The 27,941-nt window shown below is 39.1% G+C and overlaps 1 protein-coding gene across 1 annotated transcript in view; it reads right to left on the reverse strand.

Annotated features, from left to right (window-relative positions):
• Positions 1–27,941, reverse strand: part of LOC128644356 (zinc finger protein OZF-like) — a 60,371-nt gene that overhangs the window by 26,311 nt on the left and 6,119 nt on the right. Inside the window, exons 2-5 of the mRNA XM_053697009.1 lie at positions 27,797–27,905; positions 25,555–25,659; positions 17,946–18,075; positions 17,464–17,562 (exon numbers count right to left, since the gene is read on the reverse strand). Coding sequence (XP_053552984.1) covers positions 17,464–17,562; positions 17,946–18,075; positions 25,555–25,659; positions 27,797–27,871 — 409 coding nt within the window. The 5' untranslated portion in view covers positions 27,872–27,905. The remainder of the gene's footprint in view (positions 1–17,463; positions 17,563–17,945; positions 18,076–25,554; positions 25,660–27,796; positions 27,906–27,941) is intronic.

Here is a 27,941-nt window from a genome sequence, read left to right on the forward strand (position 1 = left end):
GGAATTGACTCTCTAGTGTTAGTAAGGGTAAAAAGTATATCATCTGCAAATAAGAGACATTTAGTGGTATACAGACCGATCTGAATTCCCTTAACCGCTTGAGTTAAGCGGACTTTGGCAGAAAGCACCTCCACCGAAAGAGCAAACAATAGGGGTAAAAGGGGACATCCCTGGCGGGTGCCGTTAGCAATTGTGAAGGGGTTTGAAAATGAGTTGTTAACTATAACTTTTGCGTTGGGAGCGGCGTATATAGCCAAAATCTTATCAATAAAGTTTTATGGAATTCCAAATTTGAGAAGTGTCAGCCACAGAAATTGCCAATTGACTCTGTCAAAGGCTTTCTCAGCGTCTGTTGACAGCATGGTGAGTGGTAAATTTTTGGATGATGTGTGGTGGATAATTTGGATCAGTCTAGTAGTGTTGTCTTTGGCTTCACGGGTGGGAATGAAGGCAACTCGGTCTTCATGAATCAAGTATGGGAGGTAACGTTTAAGTCTGTTTGCTAGTATTTTGGAATATAATTTCAAGTCCACATTTAAAAGTTATATTGGTCTATAACTTTCTGTCCGTGTAGGATCTTTGCCAACTTTCGGGATGACTGTTATGTTGGCTTCTAGCATCTGTTTAGAGAAAGTGGAGCTTTTGTCTATGGAGTTGTAAAGTGCGAGCAAGTGTGAGTTAATGTAAGATATCATCAATTTATAACATTTGGGGGTGAAGCCATCAGGCCCTGGGGCTTTGCCTGAAGACAGTTGTTTAATAGCGTCCTGTAGTTCAGCTTTTGTAATTGGAGATTCTAGGTTTGTTCTGTCATTGTCAGTTAAGGTTGGCAGGGTGATGAGTGACAAATAATGTTCCACTGTTTATATCCTATCAAAGAGTTACTAGCATCTAAATTATAGAGTTTGCTGTAGTAATCTGATAAAGTATTTGCTATTTCTTTGCTTGTATGAATATTGTGTCCTTCCCTATTCTGAATCGTTCTGATAAATGACTTAAATGTTTTTTTTCCTAAGAGATCTGGCCATTAGTTTACCAGCTTAGTTTTTTTCTGCAAAAAATTTAGCATTTAGAGATAAGGCCCGATAGTGCACATTTTTAATCAGATGTTGGTGTAGGTCCTCTTTAGCTTGATTAACCTTTTGAATGAGGTCTGATGACTTTGGGTCTCGCTTATGCTCCTCTTCAGCTGCTTTAAGTGTGTCAATCAGTTTAGAGTAGGCCTGTTCCAATTGTCTATGGTGTTGTGTAGTTTGTTTAATGATCTCACCCCTAATGAAACATTTATATGCCTCCCAGTTGTTAAACTGGGATGTGTTGTTGGGGTCATTAATATCAAAGAAGAGGGTCTTTTTATCTGTAATGCTTTTGAATATAAGGGGATCTGTGAAAATGACATCATTGAGCCACCATGAATTTCGCACTCCAGGTTTTTGGGGCCATGCGAAAGAACTAAGAACCATGGCATGATCTGACCAAGAAGTTTGAGAGATTTTCGAGTCAATCAAGTGTAAGTGAGTGTTTTGGTCAATTAATATATAATCTAGATGGGTGTATATTTTTTTTGGGGGGTGAAAAAAAGGTATATTCTTTCGTAAAGCTGCGAGTAAACCTCAATGTGTCAAAAGTGGGGATGGTGGGGGCGGAGCCAGCCGTGAAAGCAACAGGACGTCTCTATACAGGGCTCCTACTACTTGATCAAATGATATAGCATTACAAGCAAGTTACGGGCTTTTCACAAATGATATCTCTCATTCACGGAGCTCTAGAACATTGGGCAACAGTTACAGGTTACTGAGCTGAATTTTGGATACCACAGCGATACAAAGATCTCTTGACCTGTTGTAAACGCTGCATGGAGCGGGCCGCCATTTTAGAGAACGCTCTGTAGCTGCTGTTAGAGGATCTTTCAATTCACTTCATCTCTACCCTAAGCTCTATCATGGAAAGACAAATAATATCTGCACTGCAGGGCTTATTACTCTCTTTAGATGCCCACCACCACGCTCTTAGTGAGGAGCTGAAAGCCGCCATGGACCAAAAACAGAATACGCTGACAACACGCCTGCCTGAGGGAGAGACTGAGCGTTATACATCAGACATGCTGCCATGGGGAGCAGAAGGACACTAAGACCTAAGAGAGGTGCGCGTTCAAACTACTCGGTTCCCTAAGCCCCATTTGACGATCTCGACAGATCAATATGAGGGGCAGACCCCCCGCAACCCAGCTCCATGAGAGCACAGAATACATGGACTAACGCGCAGCTGATTAGAGGCCTAGCATCGCAGGTTGGTGTAAGGGAAAAGGAGTCACATACTGGCTTGCCTGAGTGGCAGTTAGAGCAGCCTAATCTTATGAAGCTTTCCATGTTCATGATCTTGGACAGGGAAGTTGGTCTCCCGGCAAGCGATGTGGAACTCATCGGGGCTTGGTAGGCTGGGATGCAGTCACTAGCCAAGCTAAGAACCAGTGGAAGTCCCCAGTATAATATTTGTGGCCATACAGCTCAGTGTGATACAGCAGTAATATGCAGCTGCTTGATCCTACTAATATATGACAACCTTCATATTCTAACATCACTCGTTTTGTGGCAGCATGCCTATCAGCTCTCTCAACCTTCCCTGCCACCTACACTTGGGTTTATACAGCTGCATAGGAGAGGCATTGGTTAACTCTAGAGACGCTGTTAACTACAAAACAGGCTGTACTGTTACCTATTTACAACTGATGCAGGTTCTTTCAGTACAGCTCATCTGCATGGTCTGCACTATTTTATCAGACTCTGATTTAGTTTCATGTCGCTGTACACTTTATGCCTTTCAATTCATCCCTGAGATATACACATCATAAATATATTTTGTTTATACTACTTCTTTATACACCATTTATATGTACTCTGATGTCTGAACATAATCCTGTCTAATTGTCTCTGTCAGCTCTATATTCAGCCTATAAGACTGTCCTAAACTCTACTTGAGACTGTAAGATTAAGTATTTTCTCTTTACTTTAGCTCACTTGCATAAACCATAAAAATTATGACCCTAAGGTTTCATGGGGGTTTATTGATTATATACAATTAATGTATTTAATACTCTCCGTTCCTATAACAGTTTATAAGGTCACGTTATGCCTCTGAAAAGAGAGAGATTTATGTTGAATTATATATTGTGCAATCTATATACAGCAGCATATCCCGTTATATTAACCACATCTCTCTCATTCCTCATCTAGATAATTCCAAACCAACCATACCTTGTTTGATAGGGTTATAATTTGTCGGCTCCATATCCTGCAGCAAGGAATTGGCTAAATTTATTTTAGAACCATGTTTTCTTTGACAACTACGTGACAAATTTCACTTAAATTAGCTCATCTTTTAATATCTTAGATACTATGCAACACTATATTTTAAGTCACATAGGAGTTATATTAAATATTGATAGTCTATATACAATGGCTGGGTGAACCTGGTCTAGTTACAGTAGTTCACTCCTTTGCCAAGAGGTACCCCGCCCTCTTATTATAATGAGCGCCTTTATAACCTTAACATCCTAACAAAACTTTATGCTCATAATTAAGGTTATCAGAGACTGTTTATACAATCACCGTTTCACTCCCATTTGCCTCAAACGGTTGCCCCTTGGAACACATTTTTTATGCATGTACCATAGACAGAGACATAAGACTAGAACATTTCTCCCTCTTCTCTTCCAATTACCATTCCCAAATTACAGGAGATGCTCTCTCACATATACACTGGAAGTTGAAACTTTTAATAGCTAGAGCCATACCTATTTACTAACAGTTAGGTTATTGTCTGTTTATATGCCTCAAGTTAACTGGAGTACTAGGTGTGCAAAGTTTATATTTGTCTTATGGTTCTGTATTAGTACTGTATTGCATAAACTTAGCTTATTTATAGTTATTACATGCATGTTAATGTCTTAGTCCTATATCTAAAGTTGCTTATGTGATGTTTAGTTTTGGTAGTTCATATATGGGGAATATCCCTTATAAGGCTCACACTATATTCATGCTGCACCGTCCTTTATATTATTTCTCAATTGTCATTTTATTTCCATCCATCACCTCTATTTGACCCCTCTCTTCCCTTTCCCGCTGGCATTTATTACCTGCGGGTCACACCCCTTCTCCTTTTTCCCCACATCGCCTATAGCTGGCATCTCCCCAGGAGAGGGTTTCATATAGCAGTCCTTTGCTTTCCATATATATTTAAATATCCTTCCCTGTTCCCATTATTTTTAGGAAACTACCCTTACTTTTGCATCTCCTAGCTTGAATTTACTCATGGCGTAAATAGAGGATTTAGAGTGACCTAGAATCAGCTTAAGAGGTGTGGCATCCATATGAACCCCAGCATAATATTTAGCTAAGATGTATTTTATGTTGGTCAATATATATGTATGACTATTTTGCTGATATTAAATCAGAGCCCCTTCAACTATTAAGGTTAATGGCCCTGTAGTCTTTATCTTTCCAGCATCCTGGCTGGCTCCGTCCTCCATTTCCCCCTATTTCGAGCGGCTCTTGCCCGTTGCAACCCTCCCCCACACACACACTCAGACCTCTGAGAGGTTCGGACAAAAGCCAATTCCCTACCTCCTACCCTTTATAGTTTATAAAGTACCTCTCATCTCGAGGTAGGGATCATTAATTAGCTATATAATATAAAAATCGAGGTTTCATAGATATATGTTCCAGTCACCTGTGTTTATTATATATAATGTTTTACATTTTCTCTTCATGGTGGCAGAAGTGGTGCTATAACGCATGTCAACTGTTATTCTACTATCCATATGGATATACGTCACCACTACGGGTTAGACACTGTGAGAACAACTGCTTCATTAGTACACCAATGTTTTAGTCTACATTTATTTCTTGTATGGAAATGTACAAGTATTTTTATTATTTATGATCCGTGCCTGGACATATTGTTTGTTCTACTGGTATTACTTATTACCTCAATAAAAAATTATTTAAAAAAATAAAAAAAAGGGGGGATGGTTTGGAGCGCAAGGCAGTTAGCTTTAATAGTTTTATTTGTGATGTATGATTTCCCTGAGGAGACATCTATAGAGGGGTCAAAGGGAAAATTCAGATCACCAGCTATAAATATGGGACCTTTAGCATGGTCTAATAACAGTGTCATCACTTTTTTGAAGAATGAGGGATGGGGCTTATTTGGGGCATATAGGTTCAGTAGGGTGATGGGTCTGCCATAGCAGAGTCCCACCAAGAGAAGAAATCTGCCTTCTGTATCTCGGCTGATGTGTAGCAGGTCAAAGGGTAAGTTCTTCTTGAACAGAATGCAGACCCCATTTTTTTTAGTGGTGTTGGAGCAGGTAAAATATTTATCATAGTATCGAGTGGGAAGTTGTGGTTTATGTTTTTTCCTGAAACGAGTCTCCTGAACGAAAACTATGTCAAGATGTTTTTTGTGAAAGTCGTGGAGAGCAATTTAACGTTTTTGAGCCAACAAGAAGTCTTTTACATTCTGGGTCGCTATGATAAGGTTATTAGATACAATTTTTTGAGTTTTTGAGATGTCAGGTCTTTGTGTGGTTTAGTTGAATAGGGTGAGTACAGTCAAGAAGTCTTTAAATTAAGGGATTCGGTTAGGGGGAACGGGAAGGGGTAAGTTAAGTAGAAGTATCTATCGTTTGGTTAAACTTAAAAAGAACACGGGGTAGAGGAATAGGTAGCTTAAGAAGCTGTAGTGGGTAGAAAGGGGTTACAATAGAGGGTCTTAAAGTGGATTGTGTGAAGCGTTATCTAACTTGTGTGGTCCAGGGGTGCTGAATGTATATCAACACTATAACCAGAAGGATACACTGAACGTGTGTTTCTCTCTCGTATAGTTAATTCTATTGTGTAGGGGTCAAGTCTGTGGTATAAATTGTTTGGAAGTAATGGGTTAAGTGGGGTTATTAGATATTAGTTCACAGTTAAATACAGAAAAGGCATTTCAATCATAGTAGTATTAATCCACCTGAAGTTTCCTATATTTTAATATGTGGACTTATTTGGTGATGCATTGTTTGATAGATGAGTAGTAAAACTGCCATTAATTATAAAACAGGTAAACCATTATGTAACATAATACGAACATTAATCATCATGTAGGAGGCATAGTGTCTCCAGCTATAAACATGGTTAAGTCTTTAGAAAAAGCATTCTCTCATACTTCTTCAAACATGACTTACCATTGAAACCATAAATGAAGGAGGAACTATCCTCCATGTCCGTGAATCGTAATGACTTACTCAAGTAACTGGATACCTTCTAAGCTGCAAGGCCTATCCAAAAGGGTTAATCAAAGCATAACTAAAAACAAAAGGGTTATCCATTTAACCTAAGAAGAAGAGAAAAAACTCAAACAAAGAAAGGAAGGCAGGCCCACTAATCAACAATATATGAGGGCAACATGTGGAATCAGGTAAAAACAGCATATCAACATTTAACGACTATTATTATTAAGATAGAGGGCACAGTGACATATGCAATATCAAGCTGGATAACTTATAGTTTCTTAAAGTTTGCCAATGCAGTGTATGGGTACTCCAGACTCTGCAGTCTTCTTCGTGAACTGAATATGTTTGTTTTACCTGGCTGGTAGCGATGACTGGTAGAAAAAATATTTCTGGGACCCTGGTTCATATATGTCTAGGAGACAATTTCTAATCAGCCCTATATCTTTATTGTCTTATAAAAACATGCTACCTCCTGCCCTATCATAGAGGGCTTTTTGACCAGGAGTCTTACATGTCTTGATCACGGAGTTTGGTTGCAAACAAAAATCTGCTTGGTGTCTTGATCACTAAGTAAAAGGATATCGTTAAGCAGTCATATGTGCTTGCTGAAGGTCTTGGGATTGATGTCTCTTGTTAGGAGGGTATTTAGCGATGTCACTCCAGGATTTGGATTTAGAGGCTTATGACTACGTGTCCTTTGGCTTCAAGGATGCGGGTGCATGTGTTCCAGTAGTGCTAGGCGGATTGATGCCTAGGTTATTGCAAAATGAGATGATGTCCATTGGCTGGGTGCAGTCGTAACTCTTTCCATATTTGACCACTTGGACCTGTACAGGGAAGCCCCATCTATACGGTATATTGAGATTACAGAGGTGTAGAGTCAGGGCACTGAATTCTCTTCTAATCTGTAGCGTATGTACAGAGAGGTCAGCAAAGAATTTGACTTTTGTACCTTGGTATTGGAAGGTGGTTAGTTGGCGTATGTTGTTGCACCTTGTTCTATTTTCAATATAATCTAACTTAGATTCTAGCTCCTGTATATGTTTTTGTTGTGTGCGCATTTTGTAAGACATAGATAGAATTTCAGATGTTATTTCTTCCCCGTCTCCTTCCAGAGTTTCAACTCTGCTGCCCAAATCATTCAATTCTTTCTTGAGGTATGCGCATTCCTCTTTGATACACAGCTTCACTTGGTTTATAAGTGATTCCATCACTTTGAGCGTGACCGGGCCCTCATCATCTGGTTCTTGGTCCTAGTAAGGTGTTTGGAGCACTGAAATATTGGGGTCTTGCGGAGTATCTGAAGTGAGCTCTGAGATTTCCTCAATGGGTCTAGTTTTGTCTGCTGCTTTAAAAAAGGCAGAAAAGTTATTTGAAGTGGCTTTAGTTAGCTTGTCTTGTTTAGGTAATCTTCTAGAAGCCATCTCTGTAGCTATTGTTTGAGAGTTCAATGTAGGCATATTTCAATATCTCTGCTTTGGATTGGGGCGCATTTGTTACACAGCGAAGCGTTATAACAGATTATGGTGATGTCCTCTGTATGGCTATGTATATTCATCTGTATCAATCTGGTTTGTCATAAAGCGCACAGCCCAGTTTTAGCATGTATCCCCTTTTATGATTAAATTAGAGATTTGTTGCATCTGTAATAGGCCTTAGGTTATGTTATATAGTAAGCCATTAGCCACGTGGTTCTCTTCTTAGCAGTCTCCACTGTCTCATAGATGTTTGATTTGGTGAGTTCCCTCATATTCCTGGGGCCCTGTGTGAGTAGGCCGCAACTTCCGTGACGCTGTGCAGCTTCTGACAGGACAGCAAAAGTAATCGCTGACTAGGTTACTTGTCTGGAGCTTATTTCCACAACTCCTGGGACCCTTTGAGTTGCTAGGATGTTGTTTTTTATGCCTCACAGCATACCACTAGCAAGAGCATTAGAAGTATGCAGTCATCTTAAACGGTGTTCTGGCACCGACACATATTAATATTGTTTTTGTATTTTATTTGCCCTATTATATCAATGCAAGGTTTTGTGGACCCAGGACATACTTGAAAACATGAGAAATCTCAATGTATCCTTCCTGGTAAAATATTTTATAAATAAATATGTTGTTATGAAAGGTACCAAGAATGTGAGGGTTGACAACACACCAGGCAACACTAAAGATAAGTGGCTACATGCCTGAGTGGGTAGAATTTGTAGGGATCTATGTCACCCTCCCGTACTTCAGACAGTCTAAAAAAAGCTTCATAAAGGAGTTGTAGATTATCAATATGAAAAAACAAGACTCAAAAACACTCAGCCGTCCACAGGCCCCACCTACTGATGCAGAGGTTCAATGTCTGTACAGGTAATGTATATGGGATCTATGTGAACTATCGTAATCACATAAATAGCTTCACAATATTAGTGCAATTAACAGGATATAGCAGAAACTATAATGTTAATGCACATAAATAACTTGACAATTTCAACATATAAAGTAAGCTGACCAGTATTAAAGTGATGCGGTATTAGCAAGGATTAGTAGATAATATTAAAGGTCATCGACAATCATAAACATATTTATGAAAACTGCACTATCGCCCCCATAAGAAAAAAATAAATAAGAGAAGTCTAAAAAATCTGAAATTTTCTGCATACGCACTATACTATACTTGAACAATTTCCATTATAAACTGACCCTAAAAGTGGAACATTCAGCAATTTTGAACAGTAGGACTAAAATTCTAAGTATTTGGAACAAGAATGTGTAAAATCTTTATATTTATGTACATGTACCTTGTAATGTGCTCTAGACTTCAATTTTTGTTCCAAGGAGCTACAACCATCCTGAATGGAAATATTGAGGTCTCTGTAAACATCTCTATAACCAATATATAACCCTGACACAAAGATGGGCGCCGTCAGTGGCGGAACTGCCGGTGATGCAGCAGTCCCGGGAGGTCCCCCATCAGGGGGGCCCCAGCTTCAGCATAATTTTTTTTTATTAATGTTTCAAAAAATTCATCCCCCCCCCCCCTCCTTCATCTGCTGTCTACAGTCTACTCCTACTCCTCCTGACAGTTTTAAATCAGAGCGTTGCCGCGGATTACCATGGCAACACTCTAAAACATTTCCTGCTTAGCGGGAAAGAAGGAGCTGTGTCACAGGCAGGAGATATGCAGAGCTGCAGCTGACAAAACTAAGCAGTCACCACATTGCTCAGCATTACTGGTAAGACTGTCATTTACAGGGCACTTAACTTACTTTGAGACAGAGAACCCCAGAAACTTGGCAGTGCTGGGTTAAGCTTCCAGAAGGAATGGTTGTAAATCGAAACCGTTGTAAATTGAAACGCAGTTTATAAAATAAGTCAATGGGAAGTGAGGGAGTTAGGTTCCAGGCCCCTCTCAAAATTGTCATATGTAACATCTAATACATTATTTTTAAAGCTTTGAAATTAAGAATTTAAATGCTAAACAGCATTATAAACCTAATAATATAGATTGTATTATCATCAAACTAAGTTTAATAAACAAAAATATTTGCTTACAGCACCTAATTAAATAATCACACAACAGACTGCATCATCAAACTAAGTTTAATGAACAAAAACATTTTTTTACTTGCATTTTTCTGCAATCAGTTCTCTGCATTGTTAGCATGTTAGATAATATTGGGTCTGCACCTATTCTATGCATTTGAATCTGCAGTGATTAATAAGTAGTTAGGCACCCTCACCTCAAGCTGCTGGACAGTAAGATAATAGGGAAGTGGCTGCTAAAACGTGTTGCTCAATAGCTAATGTCTGCTCTGTGTACACAGATCAATTTCAGGCTGTTAAGTTGCATAACTTTGCTGCAAAACAAGCGGACAGCTCCACCTACTGGCTATTTTAATTAGTGCACTTTGCTTTCCAAAGCTTTTCAATAGCAGTCACATGACTGAAAAAAAAAAAAGGTTGTTATTCTGAAACGGCGCAAATTGAAAGGCGTAAACCGAGGGCCACCTGTATATATATATATATATATATATATAATTTGAAACATAAAACAATTAAAATTCAGATGAACAAATCCTAAATCACACAAACATATACGAATTGCCTAGAGAACATATATAAAAAACGTCCACATATATATATATACTGTATATGCACAAAAGGATTCTTAATTGGACTTAGACTTTGTTTGCACTTTCTCCAGAGTTAATGTAATGTTGCTTTCCAGAGTTTGTGAGGTCTAGAAACAAAGCGAGACAGGGAGGTCTCGTTACAGGCGAAAAAATAATTAAAAAAAGTTGTAATTAAGCACTTACACTGGATCTTTCCAGATTTGCTCCTGTAAAAGGTCCTAGTCTCCATAAAGTTCCACAACTGATAAAATCGTTATTGCTGTGTCTTTAATCCAATGTCCAGCATAGATTCTTAATAACCTTGGGAAACTAGGGTATTTTGTAACTGGCTATCAAGCGTCTTTGCCTTTCAATTCACGCCGTTACAGCTCGCTCCCTTTCCTACACCTGTTCACTACAGGTGCTCCTTGCGGACAAAGTACACAGGGTGAATAATTGAGCAACGCGTTTCAGAGGATCACCCTCCTTTCTCAAATTCAATTACTTGTTCCTTGATGCCTCTTTATAAAGGCTATGATGTGTTCATATTTAATACAATTGTTCACAATGAAAATCTATATATTTTTACAGAATTAAATTTATATATTGTATACATACAGAGTATTTATTGTGATACTGCACTTTAAGTTACTTAAAGGGATCCAAAAAAAGAGATAGATAGGGGGCGCCCTAAGTGTAAAAGAGGGAATGTAACCAAATAAATCTATACTTATATGTCTATATATTAAGTACCTGTGTTATAAATATAGTGCTAACAAATCTAAGTATACTAGTGGGATATCAATATAATATACTGTGTGTACCAATATCAATGCAAATAAGGAGTGGTAAATAATAGAAAATGTGCAATATTATGCATAAAAAATTAGTGACAATGTAATACAAAGTGAATGTTATACAATCATACAAACACAATGGTAATGAAGTGAAAAGTCTCTATTGGGATGGGAGGCAGCTATCTGTGATGATCCAGGCCAGGATCCAGGAGCGGCAATCTATGAGAAGAAAAAACAGAAGCGCCACATGGCCCAATATTGTTTGTTCAGAGATGAATAAATCTTAAGGTGATGAGTAAACTCACATTTAGTAGAGCACCTCAATTAGTGCTAGATATACGGTCTGGGATCTATAGGGTCACCCAGAAGACCAACCTCCTGCACAGGAACTGATGTCTATATAGGCGAGAGGAAGACACAGGTGCCAATATGGCCTAGTATTGCTGATGCAAAGGTTTCAATACAAGCAAAGAGAGGAATAATACTCACAAAGTGTGAAGCACCTCTTGTGGTGCTATAGAGGCATGAAGGGGTCAATTCAGTCACCCAACAGACTTCTAGCCAGAGATACAAATGGATCCAAAGGTACAAAGGATCCCACAGCTGGTCCAGATAAGCGAATATTCCTCCAGAGAGGGATAAAAGATATATGTCCCAAAGAAGAATGCAGCAAGTGTTCAAAATATTAAAAGTTGATTTTAATAAAAATTATAAAATAATAACAGGCAACGCGTTTCTCAGCAGATAGCTGTTTCATCAGGCTTCATAAAATGTTTACTGAACACTTGCTAGATATACCCTAAACCTAAACTGGTTGATATTAAACAGGTGATGGTGGGAGGGATCCACTTAATCAGTAATCTGGTCTTAACCAATCGGTTGTTGCCATATTGGTCCCACAATAAAAACAACAACATAAACATAGACAGTTTATAATATAATATACACTGCATAAAACAGATTTCATATATTCCTAATTGTCCTACAGTTTGTTTGATCAAACATATTTGGAAGTACTTCAAGACAACTTTTAGAAATTATTAAACCTTATTTTTGAGAGTGATAATAATGAGGCACACATTAAAGTATAAACCTTAAATCAACTTATAACCAGTGGGGGAGGCAGTGATTAGTAGTAATTTTAATGTATATATTTTTTTTTTTTTTTTTTTTTTTTTCTTATTAGTGTCACATTTAATATTGATCTAAACTTATGATAGTCATACCTTGTTATAGTTGGGATGTTGTCTGATGACAAATTAATTTCAGATAATATGCATGATGAGAGCGGACAGAGCGCAGCAACTCCAATACTACTGAATGTTAAGTTATTTTAAAGACATAAATAATTGTCTCAGTCAGCTGTTAAGTGGTGGTTTCTAGTTTGGTTGTAATTTGAATACGCCGCTGACTAAGTCGGCGTCTACAGTCGCTCAATGCGCATGACGAGCCAAAGTCGGATATGGCCCAATCACTGCGTGCGCTCGATCATAGGCGTTAACAGTAACCACATACCTCCTCTGTGCTGAGTGCGCATGCCCGGCCCCAATGCGCTAAATGCGCATGCCCGGCTACAGTGAGTGTGTCCAATGAGGATCATATGATAGCGATCCTAATACAAATATGTGGCACTGGCTGATAGGTGTATGGTGATAAGGGGCGTGAGATATGTTATAACCACGGTGCATCTTTTTAATCTGTAATAAATAAAAACATCATTGTACTCGTGAGGGGTCGAAATGTGGGGATTGACTAGAGTGACCACTAGAAATATCTAGTGTAAAGAGAACTTGTGTTGCACCAATGAAGGGCCAATAAAGAGAGAACGTTCTCTAGGCGAACACTAAATTTATCTGATAGAAAAATAAGCATTACTGTCATATAGATTACAACGTTGAGGCATAGATCTACAGTGAATACTACAGCTACAGTGGTTACTGACACTAATAGGAGATATATCAGATAAAAAACAGTGTTTATGACTGGTGAGCACTCCCATAGGATAGTCAGTGTGGTTTTAAGAGGGCCACTCATGTCCCGGATATATCTAGAGACATAAAATATTTGGATCCGGTAAAGTACATAGGGTAATATATTGTTTTTCAATATACATACCAATGATAACTAAAACGTGTGTAATGTGCATAATCGTCATATAGAACTACCATTAGATCTAATCCCAAATATATATTTATTGAGTACATCTAAATGGAAAACATGCAGTATACCACTTCAAGATAAGAAATATTAAGAGATATCCATAAATGGTCAAAACTGTATATCAGAAATTCAAGTGACAGACGTGATAGCAATCTCTATATCATCAAATCCAATCAAAATAGTACACTAATCTATAATAGGTTGAATAATATTGCCTCTAATATCTAATTGTGATGGATTGCTATAATTGTTCAATCTATGAACAACTTATGTAAGATTGGGGAATATCTCTCCAATCTATAAAGGACATCTCTAGTGTGACATAATCTTCACAACACAGGCCACACATCAAAGGCCACTATACTAACTAGATAGTGGTATTATCCTATCAGATGAGTGATCAGAGTGAAAAACCCAATGACGATCTCTCAAGGGATTATCTAGTAAGACTAGGTATCCACGAAATATGTGGACACATGATGATAAGTGGCTAGTTATATAAATCAAACAGGGCACTGAACCCAAATTTTTTCTTTCGTGATTCAGATAGAGCATGCAATTTTAAGCAACTTTCTAATTTACTCCTATTATAAATTTTTCTTTGTTCACTTGCTATCTTTATTTGAAAAAGAAGGCATCTAAGCTTCTTTTTTGGTTCAGTCCTGGACAGCACTTTTTTATTGGTGGATGAATTTATCCACCAATCAGCAAGAATAACCCAGGTTATTCACCAAACATGGGCCGGCATCTAAACTTACATTCTTTCATTTCAAATAAAGATACAAAGAGAATGAAGAACATTTGATAATAGGAGTAAATTAGAAATTTGCTTAAAATTGCATGCTCTATCTGAATCACGAAAGAAAAAATTTGGGTACAGTGTCCCTTTAATAATACTTGTTAGCAGGTTCATGATAAGGGTAGTTCCTATCTTTGCACCAAAGCAACCAACTTGACAATTATTGGACAACATGAGATGGATTGACCCTAGGTAAATAAACTATTAAACACATTATTAAATATTAATATTGATTATTGAATACAAAATAGTTTTCATCTATATATATATATATATATATATATACACATACATACACATACATACACTGTATGTATATATATATATATATATATATATATATATATATATATATATATATATATACACACACACACATATATACATACATATATACATATATATATATATATATATATATATATATATATATATATATATATATATATATATATATATACACATACACACATATACACACACACAGGTGGCCCTCGGTTTACGCCGGTTCAATTTGTACCGTTTCAGAATAACAACCTTTTTTTTCAGTCATGTGACTGCTATTGAAAAGCTTTTGGAAAGCAATGCACTAATTAAAATAGCCAGTAGGTGGAGCTGTCAGATTGTTTTGCAGCAAAGTTATGCAATTTAACAGCCTTAAATTGAACTGTGTACACAGATCAGACCAGATCTATCGAGCAAAATGTAGCAGGCACTTCCCTATTATCTTCCTGTCCAGCTGCTTGAGATGAGGGTGCCTAACTGCCTATTAATCACTGCAGATTGAAATGCATAGAATAGTTGCAGACCCAATATTATCTAACATGCTAACAATGCAGAGAACTGATTGCAGAAAAATGCAAGTAAAAAAACGTTTTTGTTCATTAAACTTAGTTTGATGATGATGCAGTCTGTTGTGCGATTATTTTATTAGGTGATGTTTAGCAAATGTTTTTGTTCATTAAACTTAGTTTGATGATGATACAATCTATATTTTTAGGTTTATAATGATGTTTAGCATTTAAAGTCTTCATTTCAAAGCTTTAAAAATAATGTATTAGGTGTTAATTATGACAATTTTGAGAGGGGCCTGGAACCTAACTCCCTCACTTCCCATTGACTTATTTTATAAACTGGGTTTCAATTTACAACGGTTTCAATTTACAACCATTCCTCCTGGAACCTAACCCCGGCGTAAACTGAGGGCTACCTGTATATATACACATACATGCATACACATATATTTGCTTATATGTTTATATATGTATGTTATAGCCCTTTGCAGTTTAACACCTTGTCATATACCATACACCTTTGAGCCCTTAAAACTTTTTCAAATTATTTTTATATGAATATTGTATCAGATATTGTATAGATGAGTGTAACTGTAATTTTAAATGTATTTATGTTGTGTTTAGTGCATTGTTTAGTAGCGCTAACCCAACAAACGTTTACACGTAACTTGTAATACGTGCGTTCTTTTACTCGCTCACAAAAAGCCAAAACAAAACTATATCGCTTATGTGCAAAAGTTAGTTAGTGTGCTACATGTAATCTAGCCCATAGTGTAAAAAAACATTACTATGGTTAATCAGGTGTGCTTTTAAGATCTTCCAAAACAGTATAATGTGATATCATGAATATATACCTTATATTTAAAGGGATACTAAACCCAGATTTTTTCTTTAATGATTCAGATAGAGCATGCAAATTTAAGCAACTTTCTAATTTATTCCTATTGTCAATTTTAATTTTTTCTCTTGCTATCTTTATTTAAAAGCAGGAATGTAAAGCTTAGGAACTGGACCATTTTTGGTTCAGGACCTGGGTTGCGCTTCCTTATTGGTGGACAAATGTAGCCACCAATAAGCAGGCACTATCCAGGGTGCTGAACCTAAAATGGGCCGGCTCCTAAGCTTTACATTCCTGCTTTTTAAATAAAGATACAAGAGAACAAAGAAAAACTGATAATAGGAGTAAATTAGAAAGCTGCTTAAAATGTAATGCTCTATTTGAATCATGAAAGAAAAAAAAATGGGTTTAGTATCCCTTTAATGGGACATGAATATCAAAAAGAATATTTGTAGCTTGAGCACTATATAAAGCAGTATTTGTAAACGTGTACATTGTTGCCTTATAGTGATAGACATGCATGCTCCTAAACTACCTAGGTATGCTCTTCAACAAAATCCTTGTTATTCTATTTCTGCTCTGGGAAACCCAGAATCACCTAAAATCTTCCCCAAACCCACTGCTGCACCAACCAGTCCTCACCCCACACAAGCGAGAGAGGGCACTGACTTCTCATAATCAATATAAAGATGTTTCATTAAAGGGACAGTCTAGTCCAAAATAAACTTTCATGATTCAGATAGGGCATGTCATTTTAAACAATTTTCCAGTTTACTCTTATCACCAATTTGCTTTGTTCTCTTGGTATTCTTAGTTGAAAGCTTAACCTAGGAGGTTTATAAGCTAATGTCTTAGACCTTGAAGGCCGCCTCTTAAGAATGCATTTTAACAGGTTTTTCACCACTAGAGGGTGTTAGTTCACGTATTTCATATAGATAACACTGTGCTTGTGCATGTGAAGTTACCTGGGAGCTATCACTGATTGGCTAAACTGCAAGTCTGTCAAAAGAACTGAAAAAAGGGGCAGTTAGCAGAGACTTAGACACAAGATAATCACAGAGGTAAAAAATATATAAATATAACTGTGTTGGTTATGCAAAACTGGGGAATGGGTAAAAAAGGGATTATCTATCTTTTAAAACAATAACAATTCTGGTGTAGACTGTCCCTTTAAAGAGCTCTGGTGATAGAACGGTGCATTGACAGGAGGGGAAGAGACTGCATCTTCCCCTCTGAGACTGGTATCATTTACATGTCTATGGTGCCCATCTGGGAGCATATGAGGTCTCCTCTTTGTGTGTATGCTCTGTGCATGTGCTTGGTGTTAGAGTCAAAAGATTTATATACATGAGACTGGCACTATGTGTGTGTGCTCCTGTGCTGATCTCTCAGGATAACATATTGACTAAGCAGCTTTAACACACAATAAAGCAAATTTGTTATTCAAACTACAGGGGACTACAGCGCTACAGGATAGTTTATTATATAATGTCCCTTAATCTCCTGTAATATACCCTGTGTGTAATTCCATTTTACAGGTCAACGAGCCTCATATTATATGTTCTCACTTTATCCAGCGAGTATTTATTTATTGTTCTCGGTAAATAAAAATACAAATAATATTTATTTTTTTTAGAATTTAAATCACTTCAGAATATGAGTTTTCAAAAGAAGATAAAAAAGTAGCTTCTGCTATAGATGTCACCTGCTGAGACGTCTGATGTGGTCTCCACTGGCTGAATATTCTGTACAAGCTCTTCATGTGCTCCTGTGTCTAGATTTTCATCACGGTGACCTGTTGGTTCTAATAGAAAATAAAATTAGTTTATTTTGTTAATCATGAAACACTTTTGTTGGAGTATCTTACAATGTAATACCTTTCCCTATCAACCTTGCAGATACTGCCAATGTGCACCAAAGTCTAAGAAGGCAACATGTTTCTTGCTAGTCTGTTACTTAAACATGTTTTTGCATATAAAAATATAAATATATTACCTAACAACATTTTTGACTCTAACGTCCCTTTAAAAAAAATGTTCTGGTATTTATGCTGGCTACAAAACTAGTTTATAATCAGATTCGGTTAGTTCACACATGACAGATTCACTGTAGATTTATGCTCTGTCAGTCATGTCAGTAGTGTATGAGCATTTCCTGAGTGAGATATTTATTACTACACAGCGTTACCTGAGCTCTCATTTCCTGGGATCTCCATAGTCTCCATCATGATGTCCTTGTAAAGCTCCTTGTGTCCCTCTATATACTCCCACTCCTCCATAGAGAAATACACGGCAACATCACCACACTTTATAGGCACCTGAAACACACACAACTCATTCAGCGCTGACACAGGGACTGGCTCTGTCACACACTTTTACTGACAGAGCCAGAGACAGACAGAAGATATGAAATACACACAGGGCCAGATAGGTCAGTATAGGGCATCACTGTGACCTATAGTTGGTAAATTGTCATGTTCCCCATCAATGCTCAACTCTCCACTCAGCCAGTGAATGCTGCTGTGGGGGATACTGTTGCTGAGAACATACAGAGATTAAGACAGAAGGTAGGAAAACAGAATTTATGTTTACCTGATAAATTTCTTTCTCCTACGGTGTATCCGATCCACGGCTTCATCCTTACTTGTGGGATATTCTCCATCCCTACAGGAAGTGGCAAAGAGAGCACACAGCAGAGCTGTCCATATAGCTCCCCTCAGGCTCCGCCCCCCCAGTTATTCGACCGACGGTTAGGAGAAAAAGGAGAACCATAGGGTGCAGTGGTGACTGTAGTTTACAAAAAATAAATTTAAACCTGACCAAAATGCCAGGGCGGGCCGTGGACCGGATACACCGTAGGAGAAAGAAATTTATCAGGTAAACATAAATTCTGTTTTCTCCTACATTGGTGTATCCGGTCCACGGCTTCATCCTTACTTGTGGGAACCAATACCAAAGCTTTAGGACACGGATGAAGTCAGGTAACCTAAACGGAAGGCACCACTGCTTGCAAAACCTTTCTCCCAAAAATATCCTCCGAAGAAGCAAAAGTATCGAATTTGTAAAATTTGGCAAACGTATGCAGTGAAGACCAAGTCGCTGCCTTACAAATCTGTTCAACAGAAGCCTCATTCTTGAAAGCCCATGTGGAAGCCACAGCTCTAGTAGAGTGAGCTGTAATTCGTTCAGGAGGCTGCCTTCCAGCAGTCTCATAAGCCAACCGGATGATGCTTTTCAGCCAGAAAGACAGAGAGGTCGCAGTCGCCTTTTGACCTCTCCTCTTGCCAGAATAGACGACAAACAAGGACGATGTTTGTCTGAAGTCTTTAGTTGCTTTTAGATAAAACTTTAAAGCACGAACCACATCAAGATTGTGTAACAGACGTTCCTTGTTAGAAACTGGATTAGGACACAGAGAAGGAACAACTATTTCCTGGTTGATATTCTTATTGGAAACCACTTTTGGAAGAAAACCAGGTTTGGTACGTAAAACGACCTTATCTGTATGAAACACCAGATAGGGTGAATTACACTGCAAAGCAGACAATTCAGAAACTCTTCTAGCAGAAGAAATAGCTACTAAAAACAAAACTTTCCAAGATAGTAACTTAATATCTATGGAATGTAGAGGTTCAAACGGAACCCCTTGAAGAACTGAAAGAACTAAATTTAGACTCCATGGAGGAGCCACAGGTCTGTAGACAGGCTTGATTCTGACTAAAGCCTGTACAAACGCCTGAATATCTGGCATGGCTGCCAGACGCTTGTGTAACAAAACAGACAGACAGAGCAGATATCTGTCCCTTTAAAGAACTAGCTGACAGACCTTTCTCCAATCCTTCTTGGAGAAAAGATAGTATCCTTGGAATCCTAATCTTACTCCATGAGTAACCCTTGGATTCGCACCATCAAAGATATTTCCGCCATATCTTATGGTAAATTTTCCTGGTGACAGGCTTTCTAGCCTGGATCAGAGTATCTATAACTGATTCCGAAAACCCACGCTTAGCTAGAATCAAGCGTTCAATCTCCAAGCAGTCAGTTGCAGAGAAACTAGGTTTGGATGTTCGAATGGACCTTGAATTAGAAGGTCCTGCCTCAAAGGCAGCTTCCATGGTGGAACCGATGACATATTCACCAGGTCTGCATACCAAGTCCTGCGTGGCCACGCAGGAGCTATCAGAATTACCGAAGCCTTCTCCCGTTTGATCCTGGCTACTAGCCGGGGGAGAAGGGGAAACGGTGGAAAGACATAAGCTAGATTGAACGACCAAGGCGCTACTAAGGCATCTACCAATGTCGCCTTGGGATCCCTGGACCTGGACCCGTAACGTGTAACTTTGGAGTTCTGACGTGACGCCATCAGATCCAGATCTGGAATGCCCCATAGCTGGGTCAGCTGAGCAAAAACCTCCGGGTGGAGTTCCCACTCCCCCGGATGGAAAGTCTGACGACTCAGATAATCCGCTTCCCAGTTGTCCACTCCTGGGATGTGAATTGCTGATAGATGGCAGGAGTGATCCTCTGCCCATTTGATGATCTTGGATACCTCCCTCATCGCCAGGGAACTCTTTGTTCCCCCCTGATGATTGATGTACGCTACAGTCGTCATGTTGTCCGACTGAAATCTGATGAATTTGGCCTCCGCTAGTTGAGGCCATGCCTGGAGCGCATTGAATATCGCTCTCAATTCCAAAATGTTTATCGGGAGAAGAGATTCTTCCCGAGACCATAGACCCTGAGCCTTCAGGGACTTCCAGACCGTGCCCCAGCATAAGAGGCTGGCGTCGGTCGTGACAATGATCCACTCCGGTCTTCGGAAACTCATTCCCTGAGACAGGTGATCCTGAGACAACCACCAGAGGAGTGAGTCTCTGGTTTGCTGGTCCATCTGAATCTGGGGAGACAAATCTGCATAATCCCCATTCCATTGTTTGAGCATGCACAGTTGCAATGGTCTTAAATGAATTTGAGCAAAAGGAACCACGTCCATTGCCGCAACCATTAGTCCTATTACCTCCATGCACTGAGCTATGGAGGGTTGAGGAATGGATTGAAGAACTCGACAAGTGTTCAAAAGTTTTAATTTCCTGACCTCTGTCAGAAAGATTTTCATTTCTACCGAGTCTATTATTGTTCCCAGGAAGGGAACCCTTGTGAACGGGGACAGAGAACTTTTTTCTATGTTCACCTTCCACCCGTGAGACCTTAGAAAGGCTAGAACAATGTCCGTATGAGCCCTTGCTTTGTGAAAGGACGACGCCTGTATTAAAATGTCGTCTAGGTAAGGTGCTACTGCAATGCCCCTTGGCCTTAGCACCGCTAGAAGGGACCCTAGCACCTTTGTGAAAATTCTGGGAGCAGTGGCCAATCCGAAGGGAAGAGCCACGAACTGGTAATGCTTGTCCAGAAAGGCGAACCTCAGAAACTGATGGTGATCTTTGTGGATAGGAATATGCAGGTACGCATCCTTTAAGTCCACGGTAGTTATATATTGACCCTCCTGGATCATTGGTAAAATTGTCCGAATGGTTTCCATTTTGAATGATGGAACTCTGAGGAATTTGTTTAGGATCTTTAAATCCAGAATTGGCCTGAAAGTTCCTTCCTTTTTGGGAACTACAAACAGGTTTGAGTAAAATCCCAGTCCTTGTTCTGCTGTTGGAACTGGGTTTATCACTCCCATTTTTAAAAGGTCTTCTACGCAATGTAAGAATGCCTGTCTCTTTATCTGGTCTAAAGATAAGCGAGACATGTGGAACCTTCCCCTTGGAGGAAGGTCCTTGAATTCTAGAAGATACCCGAGACAATTTCTAGTGCCCAGGGGTCCGGAACATCTCTTGCCCAGGCCTGAGCAAAGAGAGAAAGTCTGCCCCCTACTAGATCCGGTCCCGGATCAGGGGCTACCCCTTCATGCTGTCTTGGTAGCAGCAGCAGGCTTTTTGGCATGTTTACCCTTGTTCCAGCCTTGCAATGGTTTCCATGCTGGTTTGGGCTGGGGTGCGTTACCCTCTTGCCTAGTGGCTGTAGAGGTAAAAGCCGGTCCGTTCCTGAAATTGCGAAAGGAACGAAAATTAGACTTATTTTTAGCTTTGAAAGGTCTATCCTGTGGAAGGGCATGGCCCTTTCCCCCAGTGATATCTGAAATAATTTCTTTCAACTCTGGCCCGAATAGGGTCTTACCCTTGAAAGGAATATTAAGCAATTTTGTTTTGGACGACACATCCGCCGACCACGATTTTAGCCAAAGCGCTCTACGCGCCACTATTGCGAAACCAGAATTTTTCGCCGCTAATTTAGCTAACTGAAAAGCGGCATCTGTAATGAAAGAATTAGCCAACTTCAGGGCGTGAATTCTATCCATGACTTCATCATAAGAAGTCTCCTTCTGGAGCGAGTTTTCTAATTCCTCAAACCAAAAAGCAGCTGCAGTGGTTACAGGAATAATGCAAGAAATTGGTTGAAGAAGAAAACCTTGTTGAACAAAAATTTTCTTAAGTAAACCTTCTAATTTTTTATCCATAGGATCTTTGAAAGCGCAACTGTCTTCTATTGGTATAGTTGTGCGCTTAGCTAGCGTTGAAACTGCCCCCTCTACCTTAGGGACCGTCTGCCACGCGTCCCTTCTGGGGCCAACAATGGGGAACATTTTCTTAAATATAGGAGGGGGAACAAAAAGGTACACCTGGCTTCTCCCACTCCTTATTCACTATATCCGCCACCCTCTTAGGTATCGGAAACGCATCAGTGTGTACTGGGACCTCTAAGAATTTATCCATTTTACACAATTTTTCTGGGACCACCAAAGGGTCACAATCATCAAGAGTAGCTAGGACCTCCTTAAGTAGAGCGCGGAGGTGTTCTAGCTTAAATTTAAATGCTATGGTATCAGGCTCTGCCTGCTGAGAAACTTTTCCTGTGTCAGAAATTTCTCCCTCAGACAGGCCCTCCCTCACCGCCAAGTCAGATTGATGTGAGGGCACTACAGATAAATTATCCTCTGCGTCTGCTTGCTCATTTTCTGTATTTAAAACTGAGCAATCACGCTTCCTAGGAAAAGCTGGCAGTTTGGATAAAAATGCTGCGAGAGAATTATCCATTACTGCTGCTAACTGTTGCATAGTAATAGCAATTGGCGCGCTAGATGTACTGGGCATCGCTTGCGCGGGCATAGCTGGTGTTGACACAGAAGGAGAGGATAGTGAGCTATCCTCACTACCTTCAGCTAAAGAATCATCTAGGGCTATATCTTTAAGCGTGACTGTACGGTCCTTAAGCTGTTTGGACGCTATGGCACACTTCACACATAAATTTGATGGGGGAACCACCTTGGCCTTTGAACATACAGAACATAGGTTATCTGAAGGGTCAGACATGTTTGACAGACAAACAGATCTTCAATGCAATAAAAATTATTTTTGACAAAAACGTTACTGTGTCTTTAAATAATAAAAGTGCACACTTTATTACTAAAACATCAAAAAACCATCAAATAAACATCCGATTTTAATGAAATTTTCACCACAGTGTCTTAATGCTTTGAAAGGATTGCACGCAAATTTTCAGACCAATTAACCCCTTAATGCCCAAACCGGAGCTAATAACAGCAATTAACCGGTTAAAAACACTACAGTACTATGCCACAGCTTCCACTGTGGCCTTTACCTTCCTTAGGGATTATTTTAGTAGGAAATAAGCCTCTCTGGAGTCTTTTCTGATGCCTCTGGACTCCCCACGTGAAGCTGCATGAACTGCCTAAGCAAAACAACTGCGCAATTGAGGCTTGAAAATGAGGCCTCCTCCCTCTTCATTCCAGAGTGGAGGGGCCTTTCTGACTAGAATAGGTGTCCAAATAAGTGCCAGGCGCAAAATAAAACCCCAAAAGTGTTTTAAAGTCTGAAAAAACACCTTATTTATAGTGAAAACATGCTAAAAAGCAATCGATTTAGCCCACAATAGTGTCAACCAGCATAGAGCCCTTAATATAAGCCATAATTTTATACAGAGTCTAAGAAAAATGGCTTACCTATCCCAGAGGGGATTGCTGACAGTCTTCTAGCATTACTAGGTCTTGTTAGAAAAATGACTGATCATACCTGAAGCAGTTAAGCCTACAAACTGTTCCCCCCAACTGAAGTTCTCTGGTTTCAACAGTCCTGCGTGGGAACAGCAATGGATTTTAGTTACTGGTGCTAAAATCATATTCCTCTCGGCAGAAATCTTCATCACTTTCTGCTGCAGAGTAAATAGTACAAGCCGGCACTATTTTAAAATAACAAACTCTTGATAAAAGAATAAAAAACTACAACTAAACACCACATACTCTTTACCACCCCCGTGGAGATGCTAGTAGTTAGAGCGGCAAAGAGAATGACTGGGGGGGGCGGAGCCTGAGGGGAGCTATATGGACAGCTCTGCTGTGTGCTCTCTTTGCCACTTCCTGTAGGGATTGAGAATATCCCACAAGTAAGGATGAAGCCGTGGACCGGATACACCAATGTAGGAGAAATACACATAGAGTCAGTAAAGGGAGTCACTGTGCCTTGACGCTGTATAATGTCACATTCCCCAGCAATGCTCATCTCTCTGCTCAGCTGGGTAATGCTGCTGCAGGTGCGTGTGGTGAGGAAGAATTCTTTTTTTCTGTAAAGCAAATTTTCCAACCCTTAGACAAGGGCTGGAATGTGACCTACAAGATGCAGGTATCATGGGGAATGCTGCTGCAGGTGTGTGTGGTGGGGAAGAGTTATTTTTTTCTGTAAAGCAAATTTTCCAACCCTTAGACAAGGGCTGGAATGTGACCTACAAGATGCAGGTATCATCACTTATCCAAACTAATTACTACGGGCTGAGTACAAGGCTAGTGATACTGATGGTGTGAGGTGCACTACTGTGTTCTAGGCCTTACACCATCAGTATTGCTTGATTTGGTATTAGAAGTTGTTGGTTAAAAAACTCACTTGCTTGTTGCTCTCAGTTAAATTAGGGTATCCTGTAATTATAATAGGACTCGCTAATTAGTGTTCTAGCCATAATTACCATTCTATCACCAGTTGGTTATCACAAGTGTAATGTACACAATATGATTGTAATATTGCTTTTTAAATAGCTGGTGTAAAGTGATACCATCTCCTAATCTGTAGTAGACCATTACATTTAACCCCTAAACTGCCAGACCAATTGCAATAAACCCTCACCACTAAAACCTACTAACCCCTCAAGTGTTGGACACTGTTTGAAAGGTGATTGTAACTTTTGTTTACATGAAACAAATCTTTATCTTTCTTTCATTATTCAGGTACAGCATGCAAGTTTAAACAACATTGTAATTTACTTGTATTATCACATTTTCTTCGTTCTCGTGGTATGTTTTGTAGAAAAGCAGGGACATAATCTCAGGAGCGTCCACGTGTCTGGAGCACTGTAAGGCAGCCATTTTGCAAAAACATTATTCATTTGCAAGAGCACTAGATGGCAGCACTATTTACTACAATGTAGTGCTCCAGACAGATACCTAAGTATCTCTTCAACAAAGAATAGCATGGAGAAAAAGCAAATTTGATAATAGAAGCAAACTGAAAACTTTTTTTTTTTTTTTTTTAATTGTATGATCCGAATTAATAATTTTTTGGGGGTTTTCATATCCCTTTAATTTCAGATTTCCCATAATTTGTATATACATACACACTTTATTTACACACACTTTTTTAGGCTCTCCAATAAAAAAACAAAACAAATACAGCCGGTCGCAGGGACATGCAGCTGTTATTATTATAACATATTTCATCAGTTCTCACCTCCCCTGTCAGCAGGTACATGATCTGCAGGGTGTGGGTCAGTATCCTCTCTGTTGCCATCTTGTCCCCGGTCATGTGACTCGCTGTCAGTGAGTTAGTCACACGCTGCAAGAGTGAAACATACAAACATCACTGACCGCTCTCACATCACCTGTGTGTATCCCGTTATCAATTTTTCCAGACAGCATAGCTATGTTAGTAATTTTGCTTATTTCTGAAAATTATTTTAAAATACTTGCCAGCAATTTTTAAACAATTTTTTATGCAGACTATTTTTAATTAATTAGCGCTATTAGGATATGCACAGATCTCAACCTGTTTTATGGCACTTTAAAATACTTAATTTTTGCTCCCATTGGGAGGTTTGTAGAGATTCGTACTAAGGGGCATATTTACAATCTCCTTATGGAGCTTGATGCCCCTCGTTTCCAGCGAGCCTTCAGGCTCACCGGAAACAGAAGTTATGAAGCAGCGGCCTAAAGATCGCTGCTGCATAACTTGTCCGCCTGTTCTGAGGCCGCGGACAGAAATCAACCCGATCGAATACGAAGTATCATGATCCCACAGCACCGCCTGTAATGAAAAAGCTGGTGTCGTGTCGGTGCTTAATTCCAATGGGCCACTCTCATGCTACAAACTTCCTTCCCAGTCTATGCCCCGTCCCTCCTCCCCGGGACCATCCCAGAAACGCTAACTGCTCAGAGGGAGAGAGACCCGTCACGTGTGCAAAATGAAGGTGTTCTAATAATTTATAAGAAAATCGCGATTAAATCGCAATCAAGGTTTTGTTTTTTTTAAATCGTGATTTCCCTCCCCCATATCGCCCAGCCCTAATTTGTATAAACAACAAATGCATGATAAAAAGACAATGCAATAGCACTTAGTCTTAAAGGAACACTGAACCCAAATTTTTTATTTTGTGATTCAGATAGAGCAGCAATTTTAAGCAACTTTCTAATGTACTCCTATTATCAAATTTTCTTCGTTCTCTTAATATCTTTATTTGAAAAATAAGGCATCTAAGCTATTTTTTTGGTTCAGACTCTGGACAGCACTTTTTTATTGGTGGATGAATTTATCCACCAATCAGCAAGGACAACCCAGGTTGTTCACCAAAAATGGGCTGGCATAAACTTACATTCTTGCATTTCAAATATAGATACTAAGAGAATAAAGAAAATTTGATAATAGGAATAAATTAGAAAGTTGCTTAAAATTTCATGCTCTATCTGAATCACGAAAGAAAAAATTTGGGTTCAGTGTCCCTTTAACTTCAAATGAGTCGCAGATTTTTTTGAGACAAATTTCAGTTATGTCTATTTCCACTCCCCCTGTACCATGTGACAGCCACCAGCCAATGACAAATGCATATACGTATATGTGAATTCTTGAGCATGCTTAGAAGGAGCCGTTGACTCAAAAAAGTGTAAATATAAAATACTGGCACATTTTGATAAAGTAATGGTAAACTCACTACAGGAAGTCTGCAATATATTATAGCTCTAAGTTAAAATAATACATTAAGGCTCTCAATTTTAGGCTAAATAATGTAGGAGACTGAATAACCAACAACTTTTAATCCCACTGTTTCCCATGTTCCTGGCGCCTCCGTGTTAAAGCCATTCTTTCCAATTTTGAAGGGCATATGGTACAGCCAATTGGGGATGCACCATACGCCCTATGTATTTTCTCATCACCATGCTCTCCGTGCAGGATCGTTGAGGGTTCTCAGTTAGGATTCCAAACTACTCAGGTGCAGTTCTCAGGATAGTCTGAGACCTGCACATGCGGAGAACCCTCAACGCCGTGGCATGGGAGCACAGTGATGAGAAAATACATAGGAGGTATGGTGCATCCCCTATTGACTGTACCATATACAAGTCAAAATAGGAAAAATGGCTTTAACATGGAGGCGCCCAGATAAAAAGGTAACAGTGGGATTAAAAGTTGTTGGTTATTCGGTCTCCTACACTATTTATCCTAAACTTGAGAGCCTCAATGTATTATTTTAACTTGGAGCTATAATATATTGCAGACTTCATGTAGTGAGTTTACCATCACTTTAAGTAAGTAAATTGGAAAGTTGTTTAAAATTGCATTCTCTATCTGAATCATGAAATTTTAATTTTGATCCCTTTAAACACTGGTTCTTTACCTCTGAGCATTTGTCACCTCTTGTTGCTAAGCAACTAATATACATAGTTACTGAGGTTATTGTGGTATCGTTATGATATTTTCTCACCTCTCCTGTCAGCAGGTAGAGAATCTCCAAGATGTGATTCAGGATCCACTCAGGCAACTTCTTCATGTTGTTCATGGTCAGTGATATTGTGCAACACTGAGACCTGCAACTGTGGCACATACATGACAAAGATTACACATATAAA

The sequence above is a fragment of the Bombina bombina genome, unplaced genomic scaffold (genome assembly GCF_027579735.1).
Source record: "Bombina bombina isolate aBomBom1 unplaced genomic scaffold, aBomBom1.pri scaffold_408, whole genome shotgun sequence".
In the NCBI taxonomy this organism is placed as follows: Eukaryota; Metazoa; Chordata; class Amphibia; order Anura; family Bombinatoridae; genus Bombina; species Bombina bombina.